Here is a 23,291-nt window from a genome sequence, read left to right on the forward strand (position 1 = left end):
ACATTGCTACAATGGAAACATCAAATGGAAATGATAATGCAAAGATGAGATAGATTTATTTTCGTAAGGCGTTTGATAAGGTTCCCCATGGTAGGCTCATGAAGAAGATAAGGATGTGTGGGATAGAAGGAAATTTAGTCGATTGGATAAGTAACTGGCTGTCTCATAGGAGACAGGGTGGTGGTGGAAGGAAAATTTTCAGACTGGAGGCTAGTTACCAGCGGTGTACCACAGGCGTCAGTGCTGGTCCTCTGCTTTTGTGATTTTTATCAATGACTTGGAAGAGGGGGCTGAAGGGTGGGTTAATAAATTTGCTGATGACACCAAGATTGGTGGAGTAGTGGATGAGGTGGAGGGCTCTTGCAGGCTGCAAAGAGACATTGATAGGATGCAGAGCTGGGCCAAAAAGTGGCAGATGGAGTTTAACCTTGATAAGTGTGAGGTGATTCATTTTGGTAGGACAAACTTGAACACAGATTACAGGGTCAACGGCAGGGTTATGAGGAATGTGGAGGAACAGAGAGATCTTGGGGTTTATATCCACAGATCTCTGAAGGTTGCCACTCAAGTGGATAGAGCCGTGAAGAAGGCTTATAGTGTGTTAGTGTTTATTAACAGGGGGTTTGAGTTTAAGAGCCGTGGGGTTATGCTGCAACTATACCGGACCTTGGTGAGACCACTTTTGGAATATTGTGTTCAGTTCTGGTCACCTCACTATAAGAAGGATGTGGTAGCTTTGGAGAGAGTGCAAAGAAGATTTACCAGGATGCTGCCTGGTTTGGAGGGTAGGTCTTATGAGGAAAGGTTGAGGGAGCTGGGGCTTTTCTCTTTAGAGCGGAGAAGGATGAGAGGTGACTTAATAGAGGTTTATAAGATGATGAGGGGGATTGATAGAGTGGATGTGCAGAGACCATTTCCTCAGGTGGATGTAGCGGTTACTAGGGGGCATAACTATAAGGTTCATGGTGGGAGATATAGGAGGGATGTCCAAGGTAGATTCTTCACTCAGAGAGTGGTTGGGGTGTGGAATAGACTGCCTACTGTGACAGTGGAGTCGGACACTTTAGGAACTTTCAGGCAGTTATTGGATAGGCACATGGAGCACACCAGAATTATAGGGAGTGGGATAGCTTGATCTTGGGATTGGACATAGCTCAGCACAACATTGAGGACCGAAGGGCCTGTACTGTGCTGTAATATTCTATGTTCTGTAGATGGGTTGTTACAGTGAAAACATTGCTGTATTTGCATTTATGTTTTCTTATTTCTTGTATCTTTATGAGAGGATTAATGGGTTACTAAGTCATGTTGATATTAATTTGTAATCCAAATTAATAAACAACGGAGCAAAGGGAGGATTGTAACCAGACTGAACTGCATGCTGGTAAAAGTGACTCTAATCAAATATGGGCAGTGCAAGCTACAGGCTCAACAACAGAAGATAACTTAATTAACTGAAGTATCAAGACCTTGTCTGATGAGATAAACGCCAAGAGGTACACTGATTAACTGAAATAATGAGATTGTCTTTGTTAAAATGATAAGATTTATTGGCTTGCTACATGCAGGAATGTAGGTACTGAGTCACACACCCCCATGAAAAATAAGTTTTAAATATGCTGATGAACAGAACATTGGCAGAAACAACCAGGGAACAACCATTGCAAGAAGAAGGAAAGAAAGAACCCTGAGCTCGGAGCCTAAAGACCACAATACTGGTAACTGACCCCCATTAGCGCCTGGTCAGCATGACTCACACTTGACTCACTGATCTTAGTCAGAAAGATAAGTATTGCTTATTTTGGAGAATAGATCTTGGTACTATAGAACAGGAGATAGTCACTTGCATTTTATGAAATAAAGATTGAACAAATTCCAGATATTTTGTAAGTTTGTGTTCACCAAATAGATCGAACAGCAGAGCTTGATCAACAAGGGCCAAAGATGATTAATTTGCCATCTCGCTAGAGGGCAATGTTGAAGATGATTTATGCTACAGATGACTCAAATAGGCCTCCAATAGGGTGACATGCAAGATAAACCTGATGGGCATGCACACTGAGATACTGGTTGCATTGACTGGCCTGCCAAACAGCTCCCTCAAGAAGCTGTCAAGAAACACAGAGGAGTTGGATTCCAACTTGGCAAGAGGGCATCATGAACAGCTTACCCCCTCCACAACCTTTATTCCATCTTCCCGTTGTACTCCAGATCCAGATGCAGTGCAACTACAATCCTTATACTTGCTTCAAGCTTACTCAAATTACCTCATTTAGAAGCCTCAGATTTATCCTACTTTGCTGGGGTAACCATAGTTGCAGGTTTTATAGGCCTCAACAAATCCAGCAGTAGCAGTGAGGGGAGACCAGCTTCAAGAAAAATGCAGGTTCCTTCACAGCAGTTCAGGGAGTCGAGAGAAGCACACATGCTTCCAACTGGCCTCCCTTTAACCAAGCTCACATTGCATGAAATCCCCTCCCTCTCCACCCCAAGTAGAGTTTGGAATCTCCCCCTTTGGACTCCATGCCCCCAAACCTGGGATTAGTGATCAGACCTACTTGATCCTGCTGAGTCCTCCAGAGTTCTCCCAGCCCGACTAGAAGCTAAATCTGTCTGTCAGGCTGATTTCTATACAAGAACCCATTACAGCCAAAAGTCATACGTGGGGAACTCAGACTATTAGGTTTTTCACTTGCTACCAAACATGCCTCACCCTCTCAAGTAAAAGCTTCCCCACTTAGTTCTGTTTTATGCTTCACAGTGTTCCAGTATTTACATTTGTTTTAGATTTGCAGCATCCACAGTATTTTGCTTTTGTGAAATTATAGGTAATAAGTTAATGGCATTGCCACATAGCTTTGTTCCATTAGGCCCAATGAAGAACATTTGGGCCATTGCTATTTTTTTAAACCTGATCCCCAATATGATGTTAGTGTACCTTTAAGAGAGGTTTTCTTTAAAAAAAAATGACATCTGCAGCTCACAGCTTCAATGATTTATTAGCTCACAGCTGCAGTGATGTAATTGTTGCCGGTTTGACAACGATGAGATGTAATTGTTGCTGGTTTGACTATTATTGCTACTTAGTGGCTTAAATGGGGTTGTGTTTACTCTGGGATTAGTTTTATAATTCTGCATTATTGGGAAGACAGCCATGTGTTTTTGGACAGGTTTTTTTCCTAGTGAGTTTAAGATTTCATTTTCAGTTCTGAGCTGCAGCTGGATTTTAACAGGGATAGTAAGCTGAACAGAAGTCTCTCTCTCCCTGTTTTATTTTGGAAATTCTGAAGGCAATCTTAAAGCAAGGTTTTGTCTTCCTGAAAGGAAGAATCTGCTGTTTGTATTTGCCTAAAGTTCCTGATGTTCTGGGAAGCTGTTCTGACTTCAACCTGCTATAAGCATATCAAGATTAACAGTTTTCAATTCTCCAACCAAATGACTCAATTTCTAGTATCAAGTTAACATTAGATTTTGCTATGTTGAACCTGTTTAAAGGGTTTTGAACATAAGAAATAGGAGCAGGAGTAGGCCATCTAGATCTCCGAGCCTGCCCCGCCATTCAGTAAGATCATGGCTGATCTGAAGTGGATTAGTTCCACTTTCCCGCTTCCTCCCCATAACCCTTAATTCCCTTCTTTATCAGAAATCTATCTACCCGTGACTTAAATATATTCAGCGAGGTGGCCTCCACGACTTCAATGGGCAGAGAATTCCAGAGATTCACCACCCTTTGAGTGAAGAAGTTCCTCCTCAACTCTGATCTAAACTGCCCCCCCCCCCCTCCCATTTTGAGGCTGTGCCCTCTAGTTCTGCTATCCTTTCTAAGCGGGAAGAATTTCTTTACCTCTACCCTATCTAGCCCCTTCATTTTCTTGTACGTCTCTATAAGATCCCCCCTCAGCCTTCTAAACTCTAACGAGTACAGAGCCAGCCTATTCAATATCTCTTCATAAGCTAACCCCCTCATCTCCGGTATCAGCCTGGTGAACCTTCTCTGTACTCCCTCCAAAGCCAATATATCCTTTCGCAAATGCGGTGACCAAAACTGCACACAGTACACCAGTGCCCTGTACAGCTGCAGCAAGACCTCCTTGCTTTTATATTCTATCCCCCTCGCTATAAAGGCTAAATAAAGGTTGGTTTTGATTGGAACATGTTAGAAATATTTGTTAAGGGTTATATATTTTAGTGGTGGTCTTGTTTCTTGTTTGTAATTGATAAAAGTTCTTGCTACTTATTTTTACTATACATGTTAACTATATTCTGAAATAAACTTTGTTTGATAATAGCTCCCTAGTAGGTCTTTTGAATCACACCTGAAGTGAAACATATCATGCATATCCTAGCCGAATTCAAGATACAAAACTTATGATTCAGGCGGACTTCATAAAACACTTTAGAGTTTCTGACCTGAACGTAACACCAACCACTCCTCATTTCTGAGCTCCCTCAGAAGATGTACCTGACTGTCAATTCAGGATGCCAAGCTTTATAGGTCCATAGTCAGCAAACTACTTTTTGACACTGGTTTTGAGTAGTAGCTAGTGATGGGGTGTTAATGAGATCTATCCATTAAAAAAGACAAGGCCTTCTAGTACAGCTGCTAAGTTGTTGTTCTGCAAGCTTCCTGGTAAGGACATTTCCCTCCAGGATCTTTCAATCTCCCCTTTCATGCCATCTCCTAAACTTGTGTCCACATGTTACTGATTCACTAATCAGTGGAAATGTTCTTTCCTGTATACCTGTCAAACTTTGAGCACCTCCATTAGTTCTTTACTTAATTTTGTCTTCTTCAGTGAATGCAGATCACTTTCATGTTTCTCATCAATCATAAGTAGTGGTTTATAAATCAAACATTGATCATTGTGTTTTTCTATGAATACAAATTTTCATACTTATCCAAGGAGTGATGCAAACAATTACAAGGACACTGGGTACTATTTAAATGAAAATTCAACTGACATGCCGGTTTCGGTTTCAGGCGCAGCACGGTTTCGTTAAGGGGAAGTCGTGTCTGACGAATTTATTGGAGTTCTATGAGGATGTGTCTAGGGCGGTGGATAGAGGAGAGCCAGTGGATGTGGTCTTTCTTGATTTTCAGAAGGCGTTTGACAAAGTACCTCACAAGAGGTTATTGCAGAAGGTAAGGGGCCACGGAGTTGGGGGTAGGGCATTAGTGTGGATAGAGGATTGGTTGTCAAATAGGAGGCAGAGAGTGGGGGTTAATGGGTGCTATTCGGATTGGCGGTTGGTGACTAGTGGAGTGCCCCAGGGGTCGGTGCTGGGGCCTCAGCTATTTACCATTTATATAGATGATCTGGAGGAGGGAACCAAGTGTATGGTGTCGAAATTTGCTGATGACACCAAGATTGGTGGAACGGCAAATTGCACAGAGGGTGTGGAGAGTCTGCAGAAGGATCTAGATAGGCTGGGTGAATGGGCCAGGAAATGGCAAATGGAATTTAATGTTGGCAAGTGCGAGGTGGTCCACTTTGGTAGGAATAATGGTAGGAAGGACTATTACTTACGTGGCGAAAAACTGCAGCAGGCAACGGTGCAGAGGGATCTCGGAGTCCTTGTGCATGAGTCGCAAAAACCCAGCTTGCAGGTGCAGCAGGTGGTCAGGAAGGCGAATGGGATGCTGGCCTTCATAGTGAGGGGGATTGAATATAAAAGTAGGGAGGTCTTGCTGCAGCTGTATAGGGCATTGGTGAGGCCGCAGCTGGAGTACTGTGTGCAGTTTTGGTCGCCGCACTTACGCAAGGATATTTTGACCTTGGAGGGAGTGCAGACGAGGTTTACTAGGCTGATACTGGAGTTGAGGGGGTTGAGCTATGAGGAGAGGCTGAATAAACTAGGCTTGTACTCATTAGAGTTTAGAAGAATGAGGGGCGATCTCATTGAGACATATAAGATGATGAATGGGATGGATAGGATGGAGGTGGAGAGACTCTTCCCGCTCAGAAAGGACAGTAGGACTAGGGGGCACAGCCTCAAGATAAAGGAGGGGCGGTTTAGAACAGAGTTGAGGAGGAACTTCTTCACTCGAAGGGTGGTGAATCTCTGGAATTCTCTGCCCGTTGAGGTGGTGGAGGCTGCCTCGCTAAATATTTTTAAGATGCAGGTTGATGGGTTTTTGATAAGCGAGGGGATTAAGGGTTATGGGGAGAGGGCGGGAATGTGGAACTGAGACATGACAGTTCAGCCATGATCTTATTGCATGGCGGGGCAGGCTCAAAGGGCTAGATGGCCTACTCCTGCTCCTATTTCTTATGTTCTTATGCCAGTTCGGTGTTACACAACATATCCAGGAAACAAACTATTAAAAATTGTGAATAAAATTAATGAGTTACCTGGATCCCCTTGCCAGCAGCAAATAACGTCAAGTGAAAAGAATTAGTATAATTAGGAAAAATGTATAAAATAACTAAATACATGCACAGGCACTTTCATCAGTTTCAATAAACATTCCTGTGTGGCACAAACCATGCTTCTCAATCATGCCAGCAAATAAAACCAAAAATCAGAGCGCACCAGTCCACAAATTCAGAAGACCCATACCCTGGCATCACCGGCAAAATTCTGTACTAAGCTCCTATAGAATAAGGAGGAAAAAAAGAAGGAAGCTTTGTCAATGCTTCCCAGGAATACTGTGTTCAGTTTACCCTCTATAATAGGCACTTAATGATACTTACTGTACTTGCATTTCCTGGAAAGAAAAATGTTGAATAATACCAAATCTTTAAATAACATTCCATTTAAAAATATTCAAGAACAAACAACAGGCAGCTTCTTTTATGACAAGTACATTTAGTCAAAGTAACAATTCCTGAGGTATAGTTATCTAATTCAAAATTAAATTGAAGTTAAGTTAATGCAAAATGAGATGTGTCATTTTGGTGAAGATCATGCCCATGGAACATGGGTTGGTTGTAGACTGTTGTTGGCTAGGGATCAGGCTAAATCCTAGAAGAGGAGGAGCTGGAATTCTTTGCGAGGAAAACAGGTTTTGAAGGAATTTGGAACTGAGATTGATGACATATATGCTGAGTGGACTGCTGAGTAAATTTGAGAGATCTGTCTTACTTGTATTTGCTATTTAATATGTAACTTATAGTTTGTAATTGACCATAATTTATCTGTAGTTTATATATAATTTAGGTTGATTTTGGGTTTGATTGTTACAGTATAAATTTTAAAAATGTGAAATCTTATCCATCAAGTTTTCTGTTATGGTCATTTGGAAAGTTTGATTTTCATGTTTTTGGCCTCCATGACGATCATAGCAAAATGCTTACTGATACTGTGCAAATGGCATGCAGAAAGCATGTTGAGTATGTTTGAGGGGGACATTAGCTAGTAGAGTTCATGCAAAGAAATTTTCTATATCTGTATATCTGGGATGTGCTTTCACACGTATATTAATAATACACAGTTCCATCTTTCCACAACTTCTCTTGACCCTTATTTTGTTTTTGTCTAACTGTTTGTCCACTATCAAATATTTACAGGAGTCAGGATTCTTCCAACTTCAGTTTAAGAAGATCAGTACAATCATTTTCAGCTTGAACAATTGCTTCATTGCCATTGTTGCCACTCCTATTCCCAATCAATCTCAGGATGAGCCAGGTTGTTGGTAACATTGCTTTATACTCCATACCCTGTCTATCAAAAAGATAATTTACTTCTACATTTGAAACATCGCTCACTTCAGCTCCACAGTGGTTTCCTGCCTTTATCACTTTAAGATTTGAGTACTCTGATGTACTTCATGCTGTTCCCCTATCTGTAGTGTGATAAACTCAGATTTTCTTAAACACTGTTGCATATTCCTACCACATGCCTATCAACTCTGTCCTCTCCGCCCTAAATTCAGTCACCTCTGACCAACAATGGTTTTCCACCTTTAATTTTGAAATCTTTATCCTGAATTTTGAAATCTTTATCTTTATCCTAGGGGATGAGCAATATTGGATTTAGTAATGAACAATAAGCCAGATTTAATTATAAGAACATAAGACACAGGAGCAGGAGTAGGCTATCTAGCCCTTCGAGCTTGCTCCGCCATTCAATAAGATCATGACTGATCTGAAGTTGATCAGTTCCACTTTCCCGCTTTCTCCCCATAACCCTTAATTCCCTCGCCTGTCAAAAACCTACCTACCCGTGACTTAAATATATTAGCAAGGTAGCCTCCACCACTTCAACGGGCAGAGAATTCCAGAGATTCACCACCCTTTGAGTGAAGAAGTTCCTCCTTACTTAATTAGTTAGGTTAGGTTACTTAATTAGTAACATAATAGTGCATAAACATTTATCAAATGATCATAACATGCCCAAATTCAATGTAATGTTTGAAAGCTAAAAGCACAAATCAGCTGTAAAATTTTAGATTTCGATAAGGATGACTTTAATGTGATGATTCAGAGACTGTCCACAGTAAACTGGAAAATCTGCTGATGAGTAAAACAACTGAAGAACAGTGGAAGATGTTTAAAGAAATATTTAACTCAGAAATCACAGTCATGGACAACTAAAGAGTAAGGGACAACATAAAACTTAAAAAAAAAGCTTACAAAAATGCAAAAAACAGATACTGCTGAATGGGAAAGATACAAAGACCAGCAAAGGGCCACAAAGCTGCTTATAAGAGCTGCTAATAGGGATTATGAGTCATAGAGGTTTCAGCATGGAAACAGGCCCTTCGGCCCAACTTGTCCATGCTGCCCTTTTTTTAAAACCCCTAAGCTAATCCCAATTGCTCACATTTGGCCCATGTCTCTCTATATCCATATTACCCATGTAACTATCTAAATGCTTTTTAAAAGACAATATTGTACCTGCCTCGACGACAGCTTGTTCCAGACATTCATCACCCTCTGTGTGAAAAAATTGTCCCTCTGGACATTTTTGTATCCCTCCCCTCTCACTTTAAACCTATGCCCTCAAGTTTTAGACTCCCCCACCTTTGGGAAAAGATCTTGATTATCTACCCGATTATGCCCCTCATTATTTTATAGACCTCTATAAAGTCATCTCCTCAGCCTCCTACACTCCAGAGAAAAAAGTCCCATTCTACCCAGCCTCTCCTTATAACTCACACCATCAAGTCCCGGTAGCATCTTAGTAAATCTTTTCTGCACTCTTTCTAGTTTAATAATATCCTTTCTATAATAGGGTGACCAGAACTGCACACAGTATTCCAAGTCTGGCCTTACCAATGTCTTGTATAACTTCAAAAAGACACCCCAACTCCTGTATTCAGTGTTCTGACCAATGAAACCAAGCATGCTGAAGGCCTTCTTCAACATTCTGTCAACCTGTGATTCCACTTTCAAGGAGTTATGAACATGTACCCCTAGATCTCTTTGTTCTGTAACACTCCCCAATTTCCTACCATTAACTGAGTAAGTCCTGTCTTGGTTCAATCTACCAAAATGCATCATCTCGCATTTGTCTAAATTAAACTCCATTTGCCATTCGTCAGTCAGTCCACTGGCCCAATTGATCAAGATCCCGTTGCAATCGGAGATAACTTTCTTCACTGTCCACTATGCCACCAATCTTGGTGTCATCTGCAAACTTACTAACCATGCCTCCTAGATTCTCATCCAAATCATTAATATAAATGACAAATGACAGTGGACTCAGCACTGATCCCTGAGGCACACTGCTGGTCACAGGCCTCCAGTTCAAAAAACAACCCTCTACAACCATCCTGAAGCCAATTTTGTATCCATTTGGATAGCTCACTCTGGATCCCGTGAGATTTAACTTTATGCAACAACCTACCATGTGGTAACTTGTCAAAGGTCTTATGAAAGGAAACTTGTAAGCGACATCAAAGTCAAGAAAAAAATTTATGGTTACATGAAGGGAAAGCAGGTGGTCAGGAGCAATGTTGGCCCATTAAAGACTGAAAGTGGAGCTATTGTCAATGACTTAGGGGAAATGACAGACATATTGAATAATTATTTTGCCTCAGTATTTACAGTAGAAAAGGAGGATAGCTTGCCAGAAGTCCCAAGGAAATTAATAATGGATCAGGGACAGAGTCTGAATAAAATTTGCGTGAGTAAAACAATGATAACGAGGAAATTAATGGAACTAAAATGTGTCATTCCATCAGAAGGTGTTAAGGAAAGTAGAGGAGCACATTGTAGATTAACTATAATCTCTCAGAGTTCCCTAGGTTTCTCTGTCCTGGAGACGCAACCACAAGTTTTTGCTTCATGTAATTCTCTTGCATTTTAAAGATTATGTTAACATCTTATTTGCTCAAGATAAAAATTCACACTCAAGAATAAAGCTTGAGAATATTGTTGATTCTGCAATGACTTTGTTCAATGAAAATTGAATTGAAGGCAAACTGCTGACAGGGCTGGGAAATAGGCTGAATGACAGACAACAGAAAGTAGGGATAAGTACTTAAATTGGCAGAATATGATTAGTGGTATCCCACAAGGACCCAAATTATTCACATTATTTATTAACAATTTAGATAATAGCATAGAAAGTCATATATTAAATTTGCTGATGACACAAAGTTAGGCAGAATTGTAGACAGTGTAAATGATAGCATAAAATTCCAAAGGGATATTGATAGACCAGGTGAACGGGCAAAACTGGCAGCTGGATTTTAATGTAAGCAAGTGTTAGTTATCAATTCTGGACAAAGAAGATCTAGGCATTTTCTAGATGGCATGATATTAAATACAGAGGATGCCCAAAGAGGCTTGGGGGTTCAGGTGCATGATCTACAAAATGACATGGACAGGTGGAGAAAATAATCAAGAAGGCTAATGAAATGATGGCCTTTATAAAGTTGAGGACTGGCATATAAGGACACAGAAGTTATGCTACAGTTTTACAAAACCCTGGTAAGAACTACTTGGAGTACTGTGCGCAGACCTGGGCACCACAACTAAAGAAGGATATACTGTTGTTGGAGGGAGTACAACATAGGTTTACAAGAATAATACCTGGACTTCAGGGACTAAGTTATAAGGAAAGATTATACAAATCAGGCCTTATTTCTTCAGAATTTAGAAGATTAAGGGGTGATCTGATCAAAATCTTCAAGATATTAACAGGAAAAGACAGGATAAATAAAAATAAACTAGTTCCACTAGATGGAGATTCTAGAACTAGGGGGCATAGTCTAAAAATTAGGGCCAGACTATTCAGGAAAGATGTTAGGAAACATTTCTCCACACAAAGGTGTGGAACCCTCTTCCAAAGACAGCAATTGATACTAGATCAGTTGCTATCTTTAAATCTGAGATAGATTTTTTTTATTAAGCAAAGTTTTTAAGTGATATGGGCCAAAAGCAGCTATATGGAGTTAGGTTACAGATGACCCATAATCTCATTGATTGACAGAACAGACTCGAGGGGCTAAATAGCCTACTCTTGTTCCTCTGTTGTGTACAGATCTTTTCATGTCCATGTGAAATTCGTATCTCTGTGGTCATGTCCAATCCCACATCCCCTACTTATTGCTCCATTCCTCTAACTCTGACCTTATTCCTATTTTGTCCACTTTAGAAGCAGTTTTCAGCTGATTCAGTTCCACGCTTTAGAATGCTCTCTCAAACCTCTCTCCTCCTGGCCAAGACTCAACTATTTTAATTGGTCAATCTCATATCTCCTTACCTGACTTTCAATCTGTTTTTGTTATCCATGATTGCGATGTGCCTTAGCGTAATTATATATATAAAAAGCACTTTATAAAGATAAGTTGTTGCTATATGAAGTTTATTGTTTTAATGAATTCAAGGGTAGCCTAATTACATATTCAAATTTATAGTGAATAGTTAAATAATTGTTCTAATAAATTGCTACTTGTATCAGCCCCTAGTGTTTACTTATGCAGGCCTTAGCTTTTGTCAAATGATCAGCAGTAAATATGTAAAATAAAAGAAGGCTGTTTATAGCACAAAGTAAAGCAATCTTCTATGATAAAAAAAATTGATGGCAAGAATAACTAATCAGCATTTTTTTACCTGGATGGAAGGTGAATGTGTTTCACATTGCCAGTGGGAAGAGGACAAAGGAAGCATTTTTAGACCAGGTTACAGGCTTTCCTACAAATCAATGAATATCTCGGACAGATAGCAGGAGTTTTGTACATCAAGAGAGAAAAAACTCTTGGCTTTGCAAGTTACTATAGCCAGATGGTGGATTGGATCAGTTTCTAAATGAAGCAATGTATCCTGCAGCCATTTATAGATTCTGGCAGATTCATTCTAACATGGCTGGGGGAAGAAGTAGAATAATTGGAACATGCTTTGCTGCTGGTGGTGGATTTAAGAAATTCTGCAAAAACTGTCTCCAGATGCTTTCCTCAGTCACTAAAAGTTGCTACTCAATAAAATGGGAATATGGGAATGGAAGCAGGGAGCAATTGTAGTCTATTTGCTATAAGGACTATAATTCTCTAGAAAGTACAATGTATGATAAGTATAAAAAAGAACATTGCTTTCTGTATTTTAAGGTACAACTTGTGCACAAAAAGTAAAACAGCATGTAATCAACGGCACTTTTAGTCATTTGATACTGTAAAAGTTTAGAATGCGAAGTAGTGTCTTTTTTTCAGCTATCAACTAGAAGTCTCTGGGGAGATCATAAAATTATGCACTAACCTTAAAAAACATTAAAAATTCTAAAACACCTCATAATTAATGACAAAACTGGGATGCCTAATAGTGTTACACAGAGAATTTTTTTAATAACAACAATACATGTGCTTTTATTTAATATATGCATACATAATACTTACTTGACAATTCCCTGCCTCCAAAGGAAAGCAAGTTAAAACATAATACAATGTTAAGTGTTTCTTACCAGCTGTTCAAGATTTTAAAATAATTGCATAGTGACTGAGGGTATTAACAGCTTTGCTGTTTTATCAACAGTAAATTCACATTCTGATCATATAACTAAACAGACAAGGAAGACATTTTGTATCATTTTATTTATTTTGTTCATCCTTACATATTCAGTCAGTAGGCAAGACAGCTTAGATCTAGTGTTAGCTAGTGCTGGGAATATTCAAACCTGTGCCTGCAGGAGTCAGATATCAACATTTTAATCAGTGTGCTTAGGCCACATTACAAAATAGTTTGATGGCATTATTGCTATGTTAAGTGTGTTCATAAGTATTAAATGTTCGCATTGTTGTAGCACGATACTTGAAATTCTTTTGAGTTTTGTAAAATGATACTTGCAGATGAGGTATAGTTTATTCTAAATCAGTGCAGAGAAACATATTTATGTAGATCTTCAACTTGGATATGACTCATTCCTTTATTTATTGTTGAATACTATTTTTATATTACAAATGTCAGAGAGTTGTATTCAGGCAAAATACTAACTGAAATATTAACAGTCAAAATGTGGTCAGCAGATTAATTTGAATGCTGATTGAAGAACAGCAGAGCAGCAACATAGAGATAATCTAAATGTAACAAAAAACTATGAATTTTACTGATATCCAATATTCTATAGCATGCTGTAAAGGAGTTAACTACTGCATTACTTTCACATACTACTATATAGTATTCCATTCAAAACATTCCATTCAGCAAAACTGTCAGACCAAAAGAGTAGACAGATTTGTTGTGAGGGGGGCTGTTTGAATAGAATTCAAATGCAACAGTGGAAAAATATTCAGCTAAGTATACTTTAAATCACATCACAGCAAAATAGTGGTTTAGTAACTGACCTTAAAACTTTTTCATTAAAAATACTGTCAATTCATTTAAGCAGCAAAATGAAACAAAAAATGATTACCTTCAAATTACCATGGACAAAATTATTCCAAGACTACTTAAATCTATTTCATTGGAAAACATTTAAGGTCACTTTTATACAATGTTTGGGAATATTGAAATTTTCCATAAATAAGACTCTTATTTCCTCCCCAAAAACCAAAGAATATGACACTTCCTTATATTCTCTTTATACAATTAGCATGGTATATTTCAATTTTCTCCTCTTCTCTCTTGTAAGTGCTAATTCATGTAAAGATATGGTTTCATCTGCATGATCCAGTACCTCACCCAAGACACCATTTATCATGCATAACCAAGAGCATGCATGATGTCAAATTATTCAACTGAGAGGCCATCACAGCCTAAGGTCATCTGATGCTCACACAAGCATAACTTACAGCCGAATTCACTGAAAAACAATTAAACTAACAGGAACTCAGGATGATTTTTCCATCCATTATCCAGGAATAATAAAAATATTTGGAACCATCTTTGTCAGAAATTTTTAAAATGTGCTTTCTGCTTATGAAAATAGAATTCTAAAGTGGCCGAGACATCAAGCATTTCTGCAAATTTTGAAATGGAAATTTGTCTCCTTAGCGTCTTGGCTAGCAGAAAGACAGTGCAGAATTATGGCAACTAATCCAAGGATATTTATAGCTGTCAAACAGCATAGGACTGGCATTTGCACGGTCAGTAAGTGTGATGTGACCTAAAACTTTGCTACACCTCATGGTAAGCAAAATGGAGTATTAACTTCTAGTAAACATTGTGAATTGACATAGAGAGCTACCAATCTTATGTTCATTTTATAGGACATCACCTTGATTTCAGCAGTCAAACAGGGAATTTAGTTCACTGGGTTCCTTTATCACATTTTTGAAGAATAATTTCTGTTGCTAGGATTTCCTTTTCCTTCTTTTTTCCCCGATTCTTTCTTAGTACCTATCCCTTGCCAAATAATTTCAAAGGTTCATATTTTTCTGAGGCTGTTAAATTGTTGAAATTTTAACCCCATATTGTGACATCCATTTTTAATGATCCCCTTTAACTTGCACCTTTGCATAAATGTTTTCTCTGATTATTACTTTGCTCTTTAGGTTCATCCAATATTACAGTAATATGTTAGATATGGCAAAGCTAATATTATTTTCATGGGCTAATAGAGGTAAATTATGACTAAGCACTCACAGCATTGTTTAGTGGATAATTCCAAAACTTCACAATGCTTTGTGTGAAAAAAATTCTTAGTCCTAAATGGCTAACTTCTGATTCTGACACAGTTACTTCCTATCAAACCCCTAAAGAGATGATGAAGAATAATGTTAAGTATGCTGAGTAACTTTTGATTTTATGCAATAGGTCTTGGAATACCCTGAAAGGAAGAACTTTGTTTATATACCTTAAGTATCACAATATGATGAAGCTTTAATACAGTTATTACTTACATTCTACAAGTGTTCAAACTGTTACAGTATCCAAAAGGTTTTTTTAACTTATGCTGAGTTTTCTATGCAAAATACATATGTACATTTTATGAAATTCAGCACTAAGATTAGGAATAAAATCTAAACTAAAGTGTAACAAAAAAAATGAGAGTTCATTAGTCTTAATAAGATGTAATTAGTACTGCCAATAAAGATGCTTTTTAAAGCAATCATATCAATAATGTACCTTTCTTCTGTTGAGACTTCTTTTGGTTGAAGATGTGGCTTTGTGCCTGACATCTCCCTGATACTAACTGCATAAATCTTGGTTGTGTAATCAATGGATTTCTCTTTTGCAACATCACTGTCATATCCTAGAAAAATGCAGAATTAATGTTTTTGTTGCAATTGAATTGGAAAAGTACTCTTTTACCATTTTATGTTCAAATAATGGCTGGGATTCTCCCAAAACAATTTGCGTAAAAACTGGAGTAAATCCTGCTTTTTTTTTAGGATTTTCAAAATGAATCTCGCACACTCCAAGCACTAGTAAAAAGCAATGGGCATGGTCTATTCTTGCCCAAGAGGCTGACAGCATAGTGCTGTGTGGGCCTCTGCGCATGCGCCGATCTGTCAGAATAGAGATTGGCACATGCGCAGTAGCCCCGCACTGCCAGCCTCCCGATTGCTCCAGCCCCATGTCACTGCAATGCTGCCCCTCCAATCCCCCCACCCATCCGATTGCTGGCCTCCTGGACGTCTCCAGGCCTGCATCTACCCCCGCCCCCCCCCCGGCCTCCCCAATCTCTGGTCCTCCCACTTCCCCTGGCAGTCCCAATTCCCCCTCTGCAGTATTGACCCAACACCTGCCCCCTGCCCCCTGCCCCCTCCCCTCCACTGCAGGCAGACCCCCCTTCACATCCCAATCAGTCCCTTCTCTCCCTCTGCCCACAATCCCGACTGCAGATTGGCAGTGGGGCCCCCTCATCCCTCACCAGAAATCAGCACGGAGCTGAATAAATTATTTAAATCGCCATTCACATATCATTAGTGGGCCCGGGGCTGAAGTCAATGGGCCTGCTAAAGTCTCCCCTCTCATCAGGAGTGTTTCACGCCAGTGAGGATTTGCAACAACTCCCCACCAGCAGGGAGCTGGTAGCCTGACCCTTCTGGAGTGAAGGACAGCTTTCAGGAGGTTGGGGGTAAGAGAAGTGCTCCTAGGTATTGCCAGCTTCACAGTGCAAGCCTGATCTCCTGGCACTGGCCAAAGAGCAAAGTGGCAATGCCCACCAGGCATTAGGCACTGCCAAAGAGGCAGGGCTAGGGCTTAATGGGATGTGGGTCTCTGGGGGTGATTGATGGCAGGTCCTGCTGCCACTCTATATTTGGGATCATAGGCAGAGGGATGGAGAACAGCAGTGGGGCTGGCCATCGGGGTTGAAGGTGGGATCAGGGCTGCAGGGTGGGGAGGTTGGGACTGGGGTGGGAGCATCAGGATTTACTCCAGTTTTTACGTGAATTCGGCATTCTGAATTTTTGGGGGAGAACTCCACCCATTATTTATACATTTTATTCAAACCAAAAACTGCTTGATTTACAAATTTACATTTTAAATACTGTCTATCTACCATTTCACAAAAGATGCACGTTATTTTCTTAATGCGTAGCTACTTTTGCTTGTTCAATAGAGCTAGATTTTGTAACAGGGCCACTCAGTGGGAAACAGGAATTAGCTCTGAGTTTCATGGGATGGGCCATTAATTGATGTGGAGAAAGTTTAGCTGCCAATTAATGGCTGCAGGAGTGGAAACAGAGCACGACAACTCACGTGCAAACCTAATTTAAATTAACCATGGCAACCATTACTGTGGTTGCTATTAGTACTGACAGTGCAGTGGGAGAGATCACAGAACTCCCACAGTTAAAGCAGAGCCAGAAGCCTGGAATTCAGAGCAGGGCTGCCCCATAATTGATAGAGGCATTGCCATGAAGAATGGATTGGAAACAGTTAACTGAGAAGCTTTTGTTTAAATTCAAATCAGGCAATTCCTCTACGAGATTCCACTAGTCAACCAAGCAGCATCCTGCCCCTTTACTGTGGCTATGTTCGCGGCCCTGGAGAGGAAGCATGCGGTGTCCGAGGGCACAGTCGACGCCTTTCATGCTCCCTGGGCACCGCAGGGGATGGGGTGCATTACTGACCTGAATAATCACATTTTAATTTGATGTGTCTTAAGTTTCCTTTGTACTTTTGTTTTTGTTCAGGCTATTCCCCTTCCTTTTGGGGAGCTGCCCCTTTTATTTTGTCTTAATTTAGTTTGAGTTTGTTTATTTGATTTGACCTTAAAAGAGGATCAAACAGCATCCTCTCCACATGAAGTATAAATTGTTGTTCTTTTCCTTCCGGAGACAAACAGGAGAAGGAATCCAGCAGAGGTAGCACAGAGGCTTCATCACGGAGCATTCTGAGAGAAGTCGCTGCAGTCACCCTGACTACACTGGATAGAGGAAGAACTGGTGTCAAGAAGCAGTTAAACCTGAAACACTACATTAGTGTTTCCCTCCCTCCTCCTCCAACCGAAAAAAGGGCACTGTGAGGAGGACAAACAATGTGTGGTCTTGCCCTGCTGCAGTGGTAGAGGACACAAGGGAAAGAACTGATTGTTAAGTAGAAAAGTTGGGTAAGTATTTCACAATTTTATCATATGTAATCTCAGAGGTAATGTCTGTGGTTTATAGTTTGTAAAGGTTATATTCACTAGTAACAAGGAGCAAAAATGAAGAGCCCTAGAGAATTGGATATAATTTGAAACAAAACATCTTTCAAAAGTTTAAAGGGGTAAGCTCCCCTTAATTTTTCACTTTGTGTTCATTTGACTCTGATCTTTGATTTCTCTGCCTGTCATTCCTCACACAAACACACATAATCCGCCCCCGTCACTACACACACACACACACACACACACACACACACACACACACACACACACACACACACACACACACACACACACACACACCGCCCCTCCGGATATACCTGTGTTTTGCAGGGGAATAGCCACAGGAGATTCCTGTACTGCCTGCCTACTCTCTTGCTGTGTCAGATGGTCACCCACTTCCTTCTTGCCTATGGAGTCTGAGCCTGTGGTGTGACCACCTCTCTATACGTACTATCCACAATACTCTCCACCTCACGGATGCTCCATAGCGTCCCCAGCCGCCACTCCATCTCCAAAACAAGGGCTTCCAGGAACTGCAGCTGGAAACATTTCCTGCACTTCCTACCTTTGATTATATGACCAAATTTCCCTCCACCTCGATTTTCAAGTTTGCTGATGACATCACCTTTGTGGGTCGGATCTCAAATAATGCCAAGACACAGTACAGGAAAGAGATAGAGAATCTGATGAACTCGTGCAATGACAATAATCACTCCCTCAATGTTAATAAAATGAAGGAGATGGTCATCAATTTCAGGAAGCATAGTGGAGGGCATGCCTTTGTTTACATCAATGGGGTTGAAGAAGAAATGGTCGAGAGCTTCAAGTGTTTAGGTGTCCAGATCACCAACAACCTGTCCTGGTCTCTCCATGCAGATGCTATAGTTAAGAAAGCCCTCCAATGCCTCTACTTTCTCAGGAGGCTAAGGAAATGTGTGTGTGTGTGTGTGTGTGTGTGAAGTGACAGGGGCGGATTATGTGTGTTTGTGTGAGGAATGACAGGCAGAGAAATCAAGGATCAGAGTCAGATGAACACAAAGTGAAAAATAGGAAGGGAAAATAAATGTTAAAAGTCCCCATCTTAAGGTTTTGTACCTGAACGCTCAGAGCATTCGAAACAAAATGGATGAATTAGTTGCACAGATAGATGTAAACAGGTATGATATAATTGGCATTATGGAGACATGGATCCAAGGTAGGCAAAAATGGGAACTAAACATTGAGGGCTATTCAGTGTTTATAAAGGACAGACGGTAAGGAAAAGGTGATGGAGTTGCACTGTTGATTACAGATGCTATTGACATGATTTTGAGGGAAGACATTAGCCTAGATGATATGGAATCTGTATGGATCGAGTTAAGAAACAACAAGGGGAAGAAAACATTGGTGGGGGTGGTATACAGACCACTAAACTGTCATGGTAAATGTTGGGAAAAACATTAAACAGGAAATCAGAGACGCATGTGTTAAAGGAACATTGTGATTATGGGCGACTTTAATCTGGATATAGATTGGGTGAGTCAAGTTAGTACGATAGAGGAGGAATTTCTGGAGTGCATACAGGATGGTTTTCTGGAGCAACATATTGAGGAACCAACAAGGGAGCAGACCATCTTGGGCTGGGTGTTGTGCAATAAGAAAGGATTAGTTGGCAATCTAGTTGTGAGAGAACCCTTGGGGTAGAATTACTTGTCAAGGTAGATAATGACATAGTTGATTCTGAGACCAGGGTCCTGAATATCACTAAAGGTAACTAAGGTAGTATGAGGCATGAATTTGCCATGATGGACAGAAAACATTACTGAAAGGAAAGACACTAGATAGACAATGGCAGGCATTTAAAGAATGAATAGGTAAACTCCAGAAGTTGTTTATTCCTGTTTGATGCAAGAGTGGTAAGGGAATTGTGGCCAAACCATGGCTTACAAGAGAAATTAAAGATAGTATCAGATTCAAAAAAGAAGCATAGAAATTGTCAAGAAAAAACAATAGGCCTGAGGATTGGGAGCAGTTTAAAATTCAGCAAAGGAGGACCAAAGGATTGATTAAGATGGGAAAAATGACATATGAAAGTAAGCTTGAGGGGAACATAAAAACTTGCCTGTAAAAGTTTCTATAGATATGTAAAAAGAGAAAGATTGACAAAAACGAATGCAGTCCCCCTACAGTTGGAAACGGGAGAATTCATAATGGAAAATAAAGAAATGGCCGAAGAATTAAATTTGTACTTTGCTTCAGTCTTCACAAAGGAAGACATGAATAATATACCAGGAGTGCTAAGAGAAACATGTTTTAGTGAGGAGCTGAAGGAAATCAGCATAAATAAAGAAAGTATTTCGGAGAAATTGATGGGATTGAAGGTGGGTAAATCCTCAGGTCCTGATAATCTTCATCCCACAGTACTTAAGGAAGTGGCCCTGGAAATAGTAGATCCATTGGTGGTTATTTTCCAAAATTCTTTAGACTCTGGAATAATTCCGACAGATTGGAGGGTAGCTAATGTAAGCCTACTATTCAAAAAAGGAGGTAGAGAGAAAACAGGGAACTATAGACCAATGAGCCTAACATTGATACTGGGGAAGTTGCTAGAGTCTATTACCAAGGATTTCATAACTCAGCATTTGGAAGGCAGTGGTATAATCAGATAAAATCAGCATGGATTTACAAAAGGGAAATCAGGCATGACGAATTTATTGGGATCTTTTGAGGATATAAGCAATAGAGTTGACCATGGAGTGGACCATAGAGTGGATGTAGTTTATTTAGACTTTCGAAAGGCTTTCAACAAGGTCTCGCATAACAGACTACTATGTAAAGTTAAAGCACATGGAATTGCAGATAATCTCTTGAGATGGATACAAAGCTGGTTAGCAGATAGGAAGCAAAGAGTTGGCATAAATGGGTCTTTTTCTGATTGGCAGTTAGTGACTACTAGGGTTCCACAGGGATCTGTGCTTTCTGTGCAACTGCTCACATTATACATTATGATTTGGAAGAGGGTACTGAAAGCATCATCTCCAAATTTGTAGATGATACAACGTTGGGTGGGAGGATGAGTGCGAGAAGGATGCAGAGATGCTTCAGTGTGATTTGGACAGACTAAGTGTATGGGCATCTGCATGGCAGATGCCGTTTAATGTGGATAAATGTGAGGTTATCCACTTTCGTAGCAATTAGAAAGACAGATTATTACTTGAATGGGTGTAAATTGAGAGAGGTGGATACTCAACAAGACTTTGGAACCCTTATGCATAAGAACATAAGAACATAGGAACATAAGAACTAGTTAGCAGCTTCCTATCTGCTAACCAGCTTTCTATCCATCTCAAGACATTATCTGCAATTCCACGTGCTTTAACTTTACATAGTAGTCTGATATGTGAGACCTTGTTGAAAGCCTTTTGAAAGTCTAAATAAACCACATCCACTGGTTCTCCACGGTCAACTCTACTGCTTATATCTGGCTCCTCGAACCTGCTCCATTATTAAATAAGATCATGGCTGATCTTTTTGTGGACTCAGCTCCATTTACCCGCCCGCTCATCATTACCCTTAATTACTTTGGCGTTCAAAAATTTATCTATCCTTGCCTTAAAAATATAATCTTATATGTTTCTATAACATCTTCCCTCATTTTTCTGAATTCCAATGAGTATAGCCCCAGTCTACTCAGTCCCTCTTCATAAGCCAACCCTCTCAACTCTGGAATCAATCTAGTGAATCTCCTCTGCGCCCCCTCCAGTGCCAGTATATCCTTTCTCAAGTAAGGAGACCAAAATTGTACACAGTACTCCAGGTGTGGCCTCACCAGCACCCTATGTAACATAACCTCGCTGTTTTTAAACTCCATCCTTCTAGCAATGAAGGACAAAATTCCATTTGCCTTCTTATTGACATGCTGCACCTCCTTGTGATTCATGCACAAGGACACCCGGATCCCTCTGCACTGCTGCACACTGCAATATTTTACCAATTAAATAATAGTCCATTTTGCTGTTTTTTCTACCAAAATAGATGACCTCACATTTACAAACATTGTACTCCATCTGCCAGACCCTTGCTCAATCAGTCTGCAAAAGGATACAGTCTATCACCGTCCTCTGCAAATTTTAACAACTACGCTTGGTGCACAACTCCAAATCATCTATGTTGAGGTCTCAACATTGATCCCTGAGGCACACCATTAATCACTGATCGCCAACCAGTAAAACATCCATTTACCCCCACTCTTTTAGCACATCAGTCACTGAAAGCATGTACGCAAATACAGTAGACAGTAAAGAAGGCAAATGGTATGTTGGCCTTCATAATGAGAGGATTTGAGTATAGGAATGGGGATGTTTTGCTGCAATTGTATAGGGCATTGGTGAGGCCATATCTGGAGTACTGTGCGTAGTTTTGGTATCCTTATCTGAGGAAGGATGTCCTTGTTATAGAGGGAGTACAGCGAAGGTTTACCAGGCTGATTCCTGGGATGACAGGTCTGTCATACGAGGAGAGACTAAGGTGGTTAGGATTATATTCACTGGAGTTTAGAAGAGTGAAGGGGGATTTCATAGAAACTTATGAAGTTCTTACAGGGTTAGACAGGGTAGATTTAGAAAGAATGTTCCCAATAATGGGGGATTCCAGAACTAAAGGTCATAGTTTGAGCATACAGAGTAAATCTTTTAGAACTGAGGTGTGGAAAATTTCTTCACTCAGATGATGGTGAATGTGTGGAACTCACTTCCACAGAATGGAGTTGATGCCAAAATGTGGCTGCTTTCAAGAAGAAATTAGATGTAGCTCTTGGGGCTAAAGGGATCAAGGGATTTGGAGGGGGCAAGGGGGAATCAGGATATTAAATTCAAGGATCAGCCATGATCAAAATGAATGGCAGAGTAGGCTCGAAGGGCCAAATGGCCTACTCCTGCTTCTAGTTTTTATGTCCCAAAGTTTGGTATTCTTGCAAAGATCTTCTGATGAAAGCAAGATGAAACACCTTTTTGGATTGTCTCTTTTTTCATCATTACCAATGCTGATATATTACACCAAACATCATGGGCAGTTTATCTTGGGCAATAATCTTTTACGTGGCACCTTACCGAATGCCTTTGGAAATCCAAATAAACTACATTTACTGGCTCCCCTTTATTCACTGTACTTGATGCATCCTCAAAGAATTCTAATAAATTTGTCAAACACAATTTCCCTTTCATAAAATAATTTTGGCTCTTGTTAATGATTTTCTAAATGTCCTGGTACTATTTCCTTAATAATCGATTCTAGTGTTTTCCCAAAGCTAAATGGTCGGCTAACTGCTTTATGGTTTGCTACATGCTGTTTCCCTCCTTTCTTTAATAGGGGCACTACATTGGCAGTTTTCC

At 40.0% G+C, this 23,291-nt stretch overlaps 1 protein-coding gene across 8 annotated transcripts in view; it reads right to left on the minus strand.

Moving 5' to 3' along the window:
- Positions 1–23,291, minus strand: part of LOC145350939 (echinoderm microtubule-associated protein-like 6) — a 394,618-nt gene that overhangs the window by 90,418 nt on the left and 280,909 nt on the right. For 7 of the 8 annotated variants that reach the window (XM_080200440.1, XM_080200441.1, XM_080200439.1 and 4 more), the window contains one exon: positions 15,450–15,576. In XM_080200440.1, the coding sequence (XP_080056566.1) occupies positions 15,450–15,576 (127 nt within the window). Of the gene's footprint in view, positions 1–12,294; positions 12,797–13,726; positions 13,751–15,449; positions 15,577–23,291 lie in introns of those variants that run through there. The other variant, XM_080200446.1, reaches the window with a different exon arrangement.

The sequence above is a fragment of the Carcharhinus amblyrhynchos genome, chromosome 12, assembly GCF_965287045.1.
Source record: "Carcharhinus amblyrhynchos chromosome 12, sCarAmb.v2.hapA, whole genome shotgun sequence".
Lineage (NCBI taxonomy): Eukaryota > Metazoa > Chordata > Chondrichthyes > Carcharhiniformes > Carcharhinidae > Carcharhinus > Carcharhinus amblyrhynchos.